The sequence below is a fragment of the Oncorhynchus keta genome, chromosome 15 (genome assembly GCF_023373465.1).
Source record: "Oncorhynchus keta strain PuntledgeMale-10-30-2019 chromosome 15, Oket_V2, whole genome shotgun sequence".
Classification (NCBI taxonomy): domain Eukaryota; kingdom Metazoa; phylum Chordata; class Actinopteri; order Salmoniformes; family Salmonidae; genus Oncorhynchus; species Oncorhynchus keta.
The window spans coordinates 19374858-19389289 of NC_068435.1; the positions used below are offsets into that span (position 1 = coordinate 19374858).

The 14432-nt window shown below is 46.9% G+C and overlaps 1 protein-coding gene across 10 annotated transcripts in view; it reads left to right on the top strand.

Annotated features, from left to right (window-relative positions):
* The window catches only part of LOC118394586 (eukaryotic translation initiation factor 4 gamma 1), a 47483-nt gene extending 45602 nt beyond the window's left edge, over positions 1-1881 (top strand). For all 10 annotated transcript variants that reach the window (XM_052463574.1, XM_052463578.1, XM_052463573.1 and 7 more), the window contains one exon: positions 345-1881. In XM_052463574.1, coding sequence (XP_052319534.1) covers positions 345-526 — 182 coding nt within the window. In that variant the 3' untranslated portion in view covers positions 527-1881. The remainder of the gene's footprint in view (positions 1-344) is intronic.
* The last annotated feature ends 12551 nt before the right edge of the window (positions 1882-14432 follow it).

Here is a 14432-nt window from a genome sequence, read left to right on the forward strand (position 1 = left end):
AGTTCCTTAGAGCGCCACTCGAGAGGCTCAGAACCTCCATTCTAATGTTTTTTATAGTGAATATCCACATCGTGGCAGTTTCTTCACATTTTGATTAGAGTTTGTTTTTCACATTCCAGCCAACTGTCTAGTCTTATAAAAAATAATATATATATATAGATACTTTATTTTTGTTTAAAATGAGTTTTGGTGGTTTGTGTGACTAAGAAATGGGATGGAGGGAGTATATAGTGATTTGCTCTTCTCTGCCTAGCTAATGTGTTGTGGCTATTCTCTATCAATGTTCATGAGTCATGATTATGAAGCTTAACCATCATCTCTTCCTGTCACCCTCCCTTCACCAGATCTGCTGCGGATGTTCTTTGACACGCTTTACGACGAGGACGTGATCAAAGAGGAGGCCTTTTACAGGTGGGAGTCCAGCAAAGACCCAGCCGAGCAGACTGGAAAGGGTGTGGCCCTCAAGTCGGTCACCGCCTTCTTCACCTGGCTCCGTGATGCCGAAGAAGAGTCCGACAAAGACTAAACGGGCCTCACTCTAAAACAACCCCTCTATGGCCAGGGAGGGGTATTGCAAGGGGGGCCAAGGAGGGATTTGGACTCTGGCTCTTTAATGTTGCAGACTGATACCAATCCTCAACGAGGCTATTGAGAGCGGGACATACAATCACTTTCTCTCTCTTTCTCTCACTCTCACTTCGTCATTCTCTCTCCTTTCCCAGTTTTGTGATGGCGAGTGTCCGCCGAAAATGAAATAAACCTGAAAAATTATTCTGCCGGATTTTGCTTGTGTAAACGCGTGGGATAACTACTACGGTCATTCCGTATAAAACCCTTTTAACTTTATGTTCTTGAATAACGTAAGCCACCACGCTGTTCTCTTTATGGTTCTAGACACAATTCTATTATGCAACATACTATATGACACGCAAAACGCATAGAGACAATGGTAGAGGTGTCATGTAGCATGCTTTTCCCCAGGAGTGGGGTATCATGCTGCGCCCGTGTGATGTCCGATCCAACACTATCTTGTTTATGGAGCGTGCAGCATGGTTTAAGTGTTTCTATTGGTGATTAAATGTGGAAAGGAGAAGCAGCAGACATGGTATGTTGGCTGATCAGCTGACATCAAATTTATGTGGCTGACTGTATGGAGCCACTGACTGGAGTTCTGAGCGAACTTTGTCTGTACCCTTTTCCCCACTTCCAGTTTACCGCTGTACTAGGACCTGTGTGAGGACAGAAACACAATGGAGGACTGATTGTGACCTTTGACCATTAGCCTCTGACCATGGCTACTGAGGGGAGGGAGAGGGGGGTCTTCTGTATGCTTCCTTAAACCCATCCTTTCACTTCCACCCCCAGTAGTCAATCCTGACTGAGATTCTTCATATTTTACCTTTCTTGTACTTACATGATGAACTGTTGGGTGCTTTCTCTCTCGAGACCCCTGTCATATCGGTAAAGAAACACCTAACTAGAGGAAACTTAATGACAAGGTCACCATTTAAAACTTGAAACCTACAGAAATCAACTTGGTGAAAAACAGAAATGATCCGAAAGCCTTTTCTACTCTGAGTAGAATCACATTTCAGGAGCGTTCTGTACATATATATATTACACTTTTTTTCTGTTTTATTTTTCAGAAATAATAAAAAATAAATTGCTGATGTACTGTAAACTTTAAAATGCCATGTATCTTTTTCCAACAGAAATGGCAGGTTGACGAGATGCAGAAAGGGGTGCTTTAGATGTTCCATTCATTAGTTTTATTGGAATTTTGTAAATATTTTATTATTTAAGGAATAACTGCTTCTTTTTGCATCGGAAACTGGAAAAGATGAGGAAACAGAGCATTGCAAATAAAATACCTGAGTGGCATTTGTAGCAGAAATAGTGTTTGTATGGTCACTAGTATACTTATTTTTCTTCTCTAGTTTAGCCTGCCTGAAGGATTGTACATGCCCACTAGGTGAAGCATTTTTGTATAGAGTTGAAATGTCTATCAGAGAGCCACATCAGGGGTTTATTAAAGGCTCAAGCACTCCATTATTGACAGAACATGGGTAGCTTTCTCATTCCCTGTGGGATTAACAGGGATGAAGGTGCATCAAGTGGTGCACATGTTGGGATTTGGGAAATTTAGGTCAATCAACCGTCGGGTTTGCAGGTGGTTAGGATGGGTCCCGAGTGGTGCAACAGTCTAAGGCATTGCATCTCATTGCTAGAGGCTTCACTACAGACCCTGGTTTGATTTCAGGATGTATCACAACCGGCCGTTATTGGGAGTCCCATAGGGCGGCTGGCAAGGGGTCATTGTAAATAAGAATTTGTTCTTGACTGACTTGGCTAGTTAAATAAAAAATAATGGTAGCCTATAATGATTAATAGCCTCATTTAGTCTCCAATTACAGAGCATTCAGTAAGTATTGAGGGGGGAAAACGTATTAAATCCATTTTAGAATAAGGCTGTAACATAACACAATGTGGAAAAATTCAAGGGGTCTGAATACTTTCTAAAGTACTATATGTGGACTAGGTAGCCTACATTGACAGACGTACCACAGGGAATAGGCAACAACAAACAATTCGCGAGATGTGATCAATGGGGGGAACAGAATTGGTTAAGACAATGTCTTGCGTTAATGACGCCTGCCAACATCAGAGGGAACCATTTTGACAGAGCGCATATGTTTGAAGTGTGAAAGCTGGACTTTTTGAACTACAAGACCGTGTTTTAGTATCGGGGGAACTAAACCGCACGGGGCACCATGCTAGCATCTGTTGAAGGGATTTGAGACCAGCGCATTGTGATCATGTGCGATACTCGACGATGCCACCACCTCCATTTGGTTTGCAGGCAGTTGCTGATTTTAGCAGGTAAATCTTGGGTAAAAAAAGTTGTTTAATGCATGCCAGCAAAAACAATACATTAATTGCACTATAACGGTGACAACAAACTTAGGGCCTGAAGCTGTTCCATCACTGCTACACCTGGCTATCAGCGGAGCCTTGTCTGGCAGCGAAACAATTCATTCAGTCTCATTTACTGCCTTTTATTTTTTTTAAACATAGCTGATTTGGCTGTCTTGCTTAAACAAATGTGGTTTCTAATGACAATTGAGATGTACAAAATATGGTATAAAGTGACGACGAGCGGATAAGAGGCAATCCATAATTTAGATGAAGACTAATGAGCGAGCTAGGACAGGCATAGTCAATAACAATTTTTTCTGCACTTCTGAAATGTACAGCTACAGAATAAAGAACATGGGCCGTTCTTACGGTGTTCTCCCTGTACACCAACTTAGAACCATTGGATAAATAAAGGAGATATATAACTATACAATGAAAGCTCTTGCAATATTCTATGATGCCATTTCTCTAAAACAGGCTATAGGCTAAATGTGCACCGCCAAGTCAGAACTATAGGCTACATTTTATAAGGTGACAAGGGATCAAATTATTAGTGTGAGGCACATGGGCTACTAACAGCTTACTACACAACATACACTTAGCATTACTTTCTTAGCTACAGTAAACAGTCGTGGCCAAATGTTTTGAGAATGACACATATTCATTTCCACAAAGTTTGCTGCTTCAGTGTCTAGATATTTTTGTCAGATGTTATTATAGAATACTGAAGTATAATTACAAGCATTTCATAAGTATCAAAGGCTTTTATTGACAATTCCATGAAGTTGATGCAAAGAGGCAATATTTGCAGTGTTCGCCCTTTTTCAAGACCTCTGCAATCCACCTGTCACGCCTTGGTCTTAGTATTTTGTGTTTTCTTTATATATTTGGTCAGGCCAGGGTGTGACATGGGTTATTGTGGTGTGTTTTTTGTCTTGGGGTTTTGTGGGGCGTCGACGTAGTCTATGGCTGCCTGAGGCGGTTCTCAATCAGAGTCAGGTGATTCTCGTTGTCTCTGGGAACCATATTTAGGCAGCCATATTCTGTGAGTGTTTTCGTGGGTGATTGTTCCTGTCTCTGTGTAGTTGTTCACTAGACAGGCTGTATAGGTTTTCACGTTCCGTTTGTTGTTTTGTATTTATATAGTTATTTCATGTATCGTCAATTCTTCATTCAAGAACATGAGTAACCACCACGCTGCATTTTGGTCCGCTTCTCCTTCAACAGACGAACGCCGTTACAGAATCACCCACCACACCCGGACCGAGCGGCGTGGTAACAGGCAGCGACAGCAGGAGCAGCGAAAGGAGGAATGGACATGGGAAGACGTGTTGGGAGGAGATACTGGCCGGAAGAGATCGCCTCCCATGGGAACAGGTGGAGGCACTTAGGAGAGCAGAGGCAGCCGGAGATAGGAGCCGACGATACGAGGGAACACGGTTGGCAAGGAAGCCCGAAAAGCAGCCCCAAAAATGTATTTGGGGGGGGGGGCTCAGGGAGAGTCTGGCAGAGTCAGGAGACAGACCTGAGCCAACTCCCCCTGTTAATCGTGAGGAGCAGCGATCAAAGGACTTCTGGACTTGGGAAGAGATATTGGACGGAAAAGGACCATGGGCACACCCTGGAGAATATCGCCGCCCCAAGGAAGAACTGGAGGCGTCGAAAGCGGAGAGGCGCTGGTATGAAGAGGCAGCACGACAAAGTGGATGGAAGCTTGAGAGTCAGCCCCAAAAATGTATTGGGGGGGCTTACAGGGAGTATGGCTATGCCAGGTAGGAGACCTGCGCAAACTCCCTGTGCTTACCGGGGGGCTAGAGAGACCGGGCAGGTACCGTGTTATGCTATGGAGCGCACAGTGTTTCCAGTGCCGGTGCATAGCCCGGTGCGGTTCATACCAGCTCTTCGTATTGGCCGGGCTAGAGTGGGCATCGAGCCAGGTAAGGTTAGGCAGGCTCGGTGCTCAAGAGCTCCAGTGCGCCTGCACGGTCCGGTCTATCCAGAGCCACCTCCAAACAACAGTCCTCCGGTGGCAGCTCCCCGCACCAGGCTTCCTGTGCGTGTCCTCGGTCCAGTACCACCAGTTCCAGCACCACGCACCAGGCCTTCAGTGCGCCTCACCTGTTCAGCGCTTCCAGAGCCTTCCTCCTCTACATCACTGCTGGAGTCTCCTGCCTGTTCAGCGCAGCCAGCATTTTCCTCCTCTCCTGCGCTGCTGGAGTCTCCCGCCTGTTCAGCACTTCCAGAGCCTTCCTCCTCTACAGCGCTGCCGCAGCCTCCTGCCTGTTCAGCGCAGCCTGAGCTGCCAGTCTGCATGGAGCAGCCAGAGCTGCCAGTTTGCATGGAGCAGCCAGAGCTGCCAGTCTGCATGGAGCAGCCAGAGCTGTCAGTCTGCATGGAGCAGCCAGAGCTGTCAGTCGGCATGGAGCAGCCAGAGCTGTCAGTCGGCATGGAGCAGCCAGAGCTGTCAGTCTGCATGGAGCAGCCAGAGCTGTCAGTCTGCATGGAGCAGCCAGAGCTGTCAGTCGGCATGGAGCAGCCAGAGCTGTCAGTCGGCATGGAGCAGCCAGAGCTGTCAGTCGGCATGGAGCAGCCAGAGCTGTCAGTCGGCATGGAGCAGCCAGAGCTGTCAGTCGGCATGAAGCAGCCAGAGCTGTCAGTCGGCATGGAGCAGCCAGAGCTGTCAGTCGGCATGGAGCAGCCAGAGCTGTCAGTCGGCATGGAGCAGCCAGAGCTGTCAGTCGGCATGGAGCAGCCAGAGCTGCCAGTCTGCATGGAGCAGCCAGAGATGTCAATCTGCATAGAGCTGCCAGTCTGCATGGAGCAGCCAGAGCTGCCAGTCTGCATGGAGCAGCCAGACCTGCCAGTCTACATGGAGCAGCCAGAGCTGCCAGTCTGCATGGAGCAGCCAGACCTGCCAGTCTACATGGAGCAGCCAGAGCTGCCAGTCTGCATGGAGCAGCCAGAGCAGCTAGATCCGCCAGTCAGCCATGATCTTCCAGATCTGCCAGTCAACCAGACTCTTCCAGATCTGCCAGTCAACCAGACTCTTCCAGATCCGCCAGCCAGGATCTGCCGGAGCCAACTACCTGCCTGAGCTTCCTCTCAGTGCTGAGCTTCCTCTCAGTGCTGAGCTTCCTCTCAGTGCTGAGCTTCCTCTCAGTGCTGGGCTTTCCCTCAGTGCAGGGCTTTCCCTCAGTGCAGGGCTTTCCCTCAGTGCAGGGCTTTCCCTCTGCTGGGCTTCCCCTCAGTGCTGAGCTGCCCCTCAGTGCTGAGCTGCCCCTCAGTGCTGAGCTGCCCCTCAGTGCTGAGCTGCCCCTCAGTGCTGAGCTGCCACTCAGTGCTGAGCTGCCCCTCAGTGCTGAGCTGCCCTCAGTCCCGAGCCGGAGCCGCCCCTCAGTCCCGAGCTTCCCTCAGTCCCGAGCTACCCCTCAGTCCCGAGCTACCCCTCAGTCCCGAGCTGCCCCTCAGTCCAGTGGGGTTCTGGGTGAGGACTATTAGGCCATGGTCTGCGGCGAGGGTGGATTATCCCAGGACGCGAGGGGGAGGAACTATGACATTTATGGAGTGGGGTCCACGTCCCGAGCCGGAGCCGCCACCATGGACAGACGCCCACCCGGACCCTCCCTATGGTTTTGAGGTGTTCCGTCCGGGAGTCCTCACCTTGGGGGCTGTATAGGTTTTCACGTTCCGTTTGTTGTTTTGTATTTATATAGTTATTTCATGTATCGTCGATTCTTCATTAAAGAACATGAGTAACCACCACGCTGCATTTTGGTCCGCTTCTCCTTCAACAGACGAACGCCGTTACACCACCCTGGCATGCTGTCAATTAACTTCCGGGCCACATCCTGACTGATGGCAGCCCATTCTTGCATAATCAATGCTTGAAGTTTGTCCGAATTAGTTTGTCCACCCGCCTCTTGAGGATTAACCACAAGTTCTCATTGGGATTAAGGTCTGGAGAGTTTCCTGGCCATGGACCCAAAATATCTATGTTTTGTTCCCCGAGCCACTTACTTATCACTTTGCCTTATGGCAAGGTGCTCCATCATGCTGGAAAAGGCATTGTTCGTCACCAGCTGTTCCTGGATGGTTGGGAGAAGTTGCTCTCGGAGGATGGTACCATTCTTTGTTCATGGCTGTGTTCTTAGGCAAAATTGTGAGTGAGCCCACTCCCTTGGCTGAGAAGCAACCCCACACATGAATGGTCTCAGAATGATTTACTGTTGGCAAGACACAGGACTGACGGTAGCGCTCACCTTGTCTTCTCCGGACAAGCTTTTTTCAGGATGCCCCAAACAATCGGAAAGGGGATTCATCAGAGAAAATGACTTTACTCCAGTCCTCAACAGTCCAATCCCTGTACCTTTTGCAGAATATCAGTCTGTCCCTGATGTTTTTCCTGGAGAGAAGTTGCTTCTTTGCTGCCCTTCTTGACACCAGGCCATCCTCCAAAAGTCTTCGCATCACTGTGCGTGCAGATGCACTCTCACCTGCCTGCTGCCTCATGACTAACGGGACATGGTGTGATGAAGGAAACATACAGGAACTCAAATCCTTCTGTTCACCTGATTTAGAATTCCTCACAATCAAATGTAGACCGCATTATCTTCCAAGAGAATTCTCTTCGATTATAATCACAGCCGTATATATCCCCCCAACAGGATGGCTCTGAACGAACTTTATTTAACTCTTGCAAACTGGAAAACATTTATCTGGAGGCTGCATTCATTGTAGCTGGGGATTTTAACAAAGCCAATCTGAAAACAAGACTCCCTAAATTTTATCAGCATATCGATTGCGCAACCAGGGGTGGTAAAACCTTGGATCATTGTTACTCTAACTTCCGCGACGCATATAAGGCCCTGCCCTGATTTCGGAAAAGCTGACCAACTCCATTTTTGATCCCTGCCTACAGGCAGAAATTAAAACAAGAGGCTCCCACGCTGAGGTCTGTCCAACGCTGGTCAGACCAAGCTTTCTCTACACTCCAAGACTGCTTCCATCACGTGACTGGGACATGTTTCAGACATGGTCAGATGGGAATATTGACGAATACGCTGATTCGGTGTGCGAGTTCATTAGAACGTGCGTCGAAGATGTCGTTCCCATAGCAACGATAAAAACATTCCCTAACCAGAAACCGTGGATTGATGGCAGCATTCGCGTGAAACTGAAAGCGCGAACCACTGCTTTTAATCAGGGCAAGGTGTCTGGCAACATGACTGAATACAAACAGTGCAGCTATTCCCTCCGCAAGGCTATTAAACAAGCTAAGCGTCAGTACAGAGACAAAGTGGAATCTCAATTCAATGGCTCAGACACAAGAGGCATGTGGCAGGGTCTACAGTCAATCACGGACTACAAGATGAAATCCAGCCCAGTCACGGACCAGGATGTCTTGCTCCCAGGCAGACTAAATAACTTTTTTGCCCGCTTTGAGGACAATACAGTGCCACTGACACGGCCTGCAACGGAAACATGTCTCTCCTTCACTGCAGCCGAGGTGAGTAAGACATTTAAACGTGTTAACCCTCGCAAGGCTGCAGGCCCAGACGGCATCCCCAGCCGCGCCTCAGAGCATGCGCAGACCAGCTGGCCGGTGTGTTTACGGACATATTCAATCAATCCCTATACCAGTCTGCTGTTCCCACATGCTTCAAGAGGGCCACCATTGTTCCTGTTCCCAAGAAAGCTAAGGTAACTGAGCTAAACGACTACCGCCCCCCAGCACTCACTTCCGTCATCATGAAGTGCTTTGAGAGACTAGTCAAGGACCATATCACCTCCACCCTACCTGACACCCTAGACCCACTCCAATTTGCTTACCGCCCAAATAGGTCCACAGACGATGCAATCTCAACCACACTGCACACTGCCCTAACCCACCTGGACAAGAGGAATACCTATGTGAGAATGCTGTTCATCGACTACAGCTCGGCATTCAACACCATAGTACCCTCCAAGCTCGTCATCAAGCTCGAGACCCTGGGTCTCGACCCTGCCCTGTGCAACTGGGTACTGACTTCCTGACGGGCCGCCCCCAGGTGGTGAGGGTAGGCAACAACATCTCCTCCCCGCTGATCCTCAACACGGGGGCCCCACAAGGGTGCGTTCTAGCCCTCTCCTGTACTCCTGTTCACCCACGACTGCGTGGCCACGCACGCCTCCAACTCAATCACCAAGTTTTTCGACACAACAGTGGTAGGCTTGATTACCAACAACGACGAGACGGCCTACAGGGAGGAGGTGAGGGCCCTCGGAGTGTGGTGTCAGGAAAATAACTCACACTCAACGTCAACAAAACTAGGAGATGATTGTTCCAGTGAAACAGCAGAGGGAACACCCCCTATCCATCGATGGAACAGTAGTGGAGAGGGTAGCTAGTTTTAAGTTCCTCGGCATACACATCACAGACAAACTATTGGTCCACTCACACTGACATCGTGAAGAAGGCGCAGCAGCGCCTTTCAACCTCAGGAGGCTGAAGAAATTCGGCTTGTCACCAAAAGCACTCACAAACTTCTACAGATGCACAATCGAGAGCATCCTGGCGGGCTGTATCACCGCCTGGTACGGCAAGCTCCGCCCTCAACCGTAAGGCTCTCCAGAGGGTAGTGAGGACTGCACAACGCATCACCGGGGGCAAACTACCTGCCCTCCAGGACACCTACACCACCCGTTGTTACAGGAAGGCCATAAAGATCATCAAGGACATCAACCACCCGAACCACTGCCTGTTCACCCCGCTATCATCCAGAAGGCGAGGTCAGTACAGGTGCATCAAAGCTGGGACCGAGAGACTGAAAAACAGCTTCTATCTCAAGGCCATCAGACTGTTAAACAGCCACCACTAACATTGAGTGGCTGCTGCCAACACACTGTCATTGACACTGACCCAACTCCAGCCATTTTAATAATGGGAATTGATGGGAAATTATGTAAATATATCACTAGCCACTTTAAACAATGCTACCTTATATAATGTTACTTACCCTACATTATTCATCTCATATGCATATGTATATACTGTACTCTACATCATCGACTGCATCCTTATGTAACACATGTATCACTAGCCACTTTAACTATGCCACTTTGTTTACTTTGTCTCCACACTCATCTCATATGTATATACTGTACTCGACACCATCTACTGTATGCTGCTCTGTACCATCACTCATTCATATATCCTTATGTACATGTTCCTTATCCCCTTACACTGTGTATAAGACAGTAGTTTTGGAATTGTTAGTTAGATTACTTGTTGGTTATCACTGCATTGTCGGAACTAGAAGCACAAGCATTTCGCTACACTCGCATTTAACATCTGCTAACCATGTGTATGTGACAAATAAAATTTGATTTGATTTGATTTGCCATTCCTGAGCAAGCTCTCTACTGGTGGTGCCCCGATCCCGCAGCTGAATCAACTTTAGGAGACGGTCCTGGCGCTTGCTGGACTTTCTTGGGTGCCCTGAAGCCGCCTTCACAACAATTGAACCACTCTCCTTGAAGTTCTTGATGATCCGATAAATGGTTGATTTAGGTGCAATCTTACTGGCAGCAATATCCTTGTCTGTGAAGCCCTTTCTGTGCAAAGCGATGATGACGGCACATGTTTCCTTGCAGGTAACCATGGTTGACAGAGGAAGAACAATGATTCCAAGTACCACCCTCCTTTTGAAGCTTCTAGTCTGTTATTCAAACTCAATCAGCATGACAGATCTCCAGCCTTGTCCTCGTCAACACTCACCTGTTTTAATGAGAGAATCACTGATATGATGTCAGCTGGTCCTTTTGTGGCAGGGCTGAAATGCAGTGGAAATGTTTTTTTGGGATTCAGTTCATTTGCTTGGTAATGAGGGACTTTGCAATTAATTTCAATTCATCTGATCACTCTTCATAACATTCTGGAGTATATGCAAATTGCCATCATACAAACTGAGGCAGCAGACTTTGTGAAAATGTAATATTTGTGTCATTTTCAACTTTTGGCCACGACTGTACAGTGCACTCAGAAAGAATTCAGATCCATTGAATTTGTCCACATTTTATTACATTACATCCTTATTGTAAAATGGATTAAATTATTTTTTTTCCCTCAATCTACACACACTACCCCATAATGGTGACTCAAAAGCAGGTTTTATAAATTGTTCCAAATGTAAAAATTAAAATATCTTATTTACATTAGTATTCAGATTCTTTACTCAGGTCTTTGTTGAATCACCTTTGGCAATGATTACAGCTTCAAGTCTCTTGGGTATGATGCTACAAGCTTGGCACACCTGTATTTGGAGAGTTTCGCACATTCTTCTCTGCAGATCATCTCAAACTCTGTCAGGTTGGATGGGGAGCATCTCTCCGATCGAACATCTCTGGAGAGACATGAAAATAGCTGTGCAGAGACGCTCGGTCATGTTGGATGGGGAGCGTCTGCACAGCTATTTTCAGGTCTCTCCAGAGATGTTCGATCGGGTTCAATTCCGGGCTCTGGCAGGGCCACTCAAGGACTTTGAGACTTGTTCCGAAGCCACTCCTGCATTGTCTTGGCTGTGTATTTTAGGGTCGTTGTCCTGTTGGAAGGTGAACCTTGGCCCCAGTCTGAGGTCCTGAGTGCTCTGGAGCAGGTTTTCATCAAGGATCTCTCTGTACTTTTCTCCGTTCATCTTTCCCTCAATGCTGACTAGTCTCCCAGTCCGTGCTGCTAAAAAGCATCCCCACAGCATGATGCTGCTACCACAATGCTTCACCTTAGGGATGATGCCAGGTTTCCTCCAGGTGTGACACTTGGCATTCAGGCCAAATAATTCAATCTTGGTTTCATCAAACCAGAGAATCTTGTTTCTTATGGTCTGAGAGTATGTTCTTTTTAGTGCCTGTTGGCAAACTCCAAGAGGGCTGTCGTGCCTTTTACTGATGAATGGCTTCTGTCTGGCGTCTACAATAAAGACCTGATTTAGTGGAGTGCTGCAGAGATGTTTGTCCTTCTGGAAGGTTCTCTCATCTACACAGAGGAGCTCTGTCAGTGACCATTGGGTTCTTGGTCACTTCCCTGACCAAGGCCCTTCTCCCTCGATTGCTCAGTTTGGCTGGGCGGGCAGCACTTGGAAGAGTCTTGGTGGTTCCAAACTTCTTCCATTAAAGATTGATGGAGGCCGCTGTGTTCTTGGGGACCTTCAATGCTGAAGAAATGTTTTGGTACTTTTCTGTGCCTCGACGCAGTCCTGTTTCGGAACTCTACAGACAATTACTTCAACCTCGTGGTTTGGTTTTTGCTCTGACATGCACTGTCAACTGTGGAACTTTATATGGGCCTGTGTGTGCCATTCAAAATCATGTCCAATCAATTGAATTGACTTCAGGGGGACTCCAATCAAGTTGTAGAAACATCTCAAGGATGATCAATGGAAACAGGATGCACTTGAGCTCAATTTGGAGTCTCCCAGCAAAGGGTCTGAATACTTAGGTAAATAAGGTATTTCTGTTTTTATATTTTTAATACATTTTGCAACATTTCAAAATCTGTTCTCTTTGTCATTTGGGTATTGTATGTAGATTGATCGGGGGGTGATTTAATCCATTTAAGGCTGTAACGTAACAGAATGTGGGGAAAAAGTCAAAGGGTCTGAATACTTCCCGAATGGACTATCTCCCTGGCATATTACATTTATGCAGCAGCATACAATATTTTTTGGACTCACCTTCTTGTGCTGTGCTCATTTGAACAGGAAGGTGGCGCTCTAGAAAGAGGCCCAAAATCCCAACTTGGAATTCCGAGTTGGATGATCGTTAAATTATTTTCCAAATCGGAGCCAATGTTATCCGAGTTCCCAATTGTCTTGAATTCACTGAAGCCTTCAATTTCTGAGTTTCCAGTTGTTTTGAACAAGGCAGAAGTCATGCTGGATTGACAGCATGGCCAATGTATTCAAATTTTTCTAGCCCATGGTGTTACCCCCTTTTTCGTGATATCCAATTGGTAGTTACAATCTTGTCTCATCGCTGCAATTCCCCTACGGACTCGGTTAAGGTCGAGAGCCAAGTGCATTGCTTCTTGACACACTGCTCGCTTAACCCAGAAGCCAGCCACATCAATGTGTCGGAGGAAACACTGTCGAACCGACGTCGACCTTCCGGCCCGCCACGAGTTGCTAGAGCACGATGAGACAAGGACATCCCGGCCGGCACTGGGCCAATTGTGAGTCGCTCCATGGGTGACACAGCCGGGATCGAACCCAGGGCTGCAGTTGCGCCTTAGCACTCATTGTTGATTTAGCGATTTCCAACTTGTTGTGTAATGGTTATGGCCGATGAGCACCGATACATTTTTTCTATAATTTTTCTTCATATTACAAGGATTGAAAAGGATTTTCCAGTAGATTGCTGACTTGATGACTGCTTGTCTAGCTTGCTAGCTAAGATTTTGAAAGTACGATAACATGATCAGTCCAATCAAAGCTAAGGTAGATGGATATAACGTGATTTGATGTCATTTTATCTGTGGCCAATGACCTTGAGCTGCCTTGGATCCATGAGTGACAGAACACTGAGCCAATCACGGTGCAACTAGAGAACATTACTAACCCCATCACATTATGATGGCTGTTGTCGGTCTCAGCCATGTCACATCACCGGTGAGCAGACGCGTATCTGACATGACCTTACAGTAAAATACTCCTATCCAAGAGACTGCATGCTTGCTTAGCCTATATCCCTTTCTCTGGCAGATAAAACAGCCCCCGCAATCTCAGAGAAAAGCCCCACTGGTTAGCAGACACCCCCACAGGGCGGTGGGGTCCCTGATCTCTGGTGGCCCATGCTCCTGTCATTGTCTATTTTTGTTGTTGTTGAATAAGTCATTTTGACAGCAAGCCTCCAAGTCATTCACAACCCTTTTTAATTTCCGTAAGTACTATGAAACAAAGTTTTTGTTTCTTGTGATTCAGGAATGTGACTGAAAAAGAGAGAAGATACTGATGGAAAGTATAAGGGAATATCAGTGAAGAAATGCTGTGGTCAAGGCTACGACGGCACCAGTGCAATGAGTGGAGCTTTACTCAGGTGTTCAAAAGCCATTTCAGAACGAGAGCCTCATGCTTCTTATAGTTCTTTATGAGTTTAAGTTTATAAAACAATCTCTCTGCAGAAGCGATACTTACAGAGGTAAAAGCATCTTAATTACCGTAGCAACGTCAAGGGAACTAGTCAGAAGGGAGGAGGGCTTCAAATACATCAGTTCTGCAACATCTTTAATTGAGCTTCTTATTGTCTTTTATGTTACGGAAAGAGATGAACTGCACGGGAAGCTCTGGGGAAAGGTCGTCTAGATACTGGACAGCCAATAAATTGGCAGACGCAAACAGATTAGCATCTTTAACAGACAACAGTTCTTGAGGGCTTGAAAAAATAAAGCTGTTTGCAATTTCGTTCAAAATGGTGAACAGGCGTTTGAGTTGTGTGGTTGCAATATCAACAGTCCCTTATCTTTGGTATATCTTAGCATGAATCAA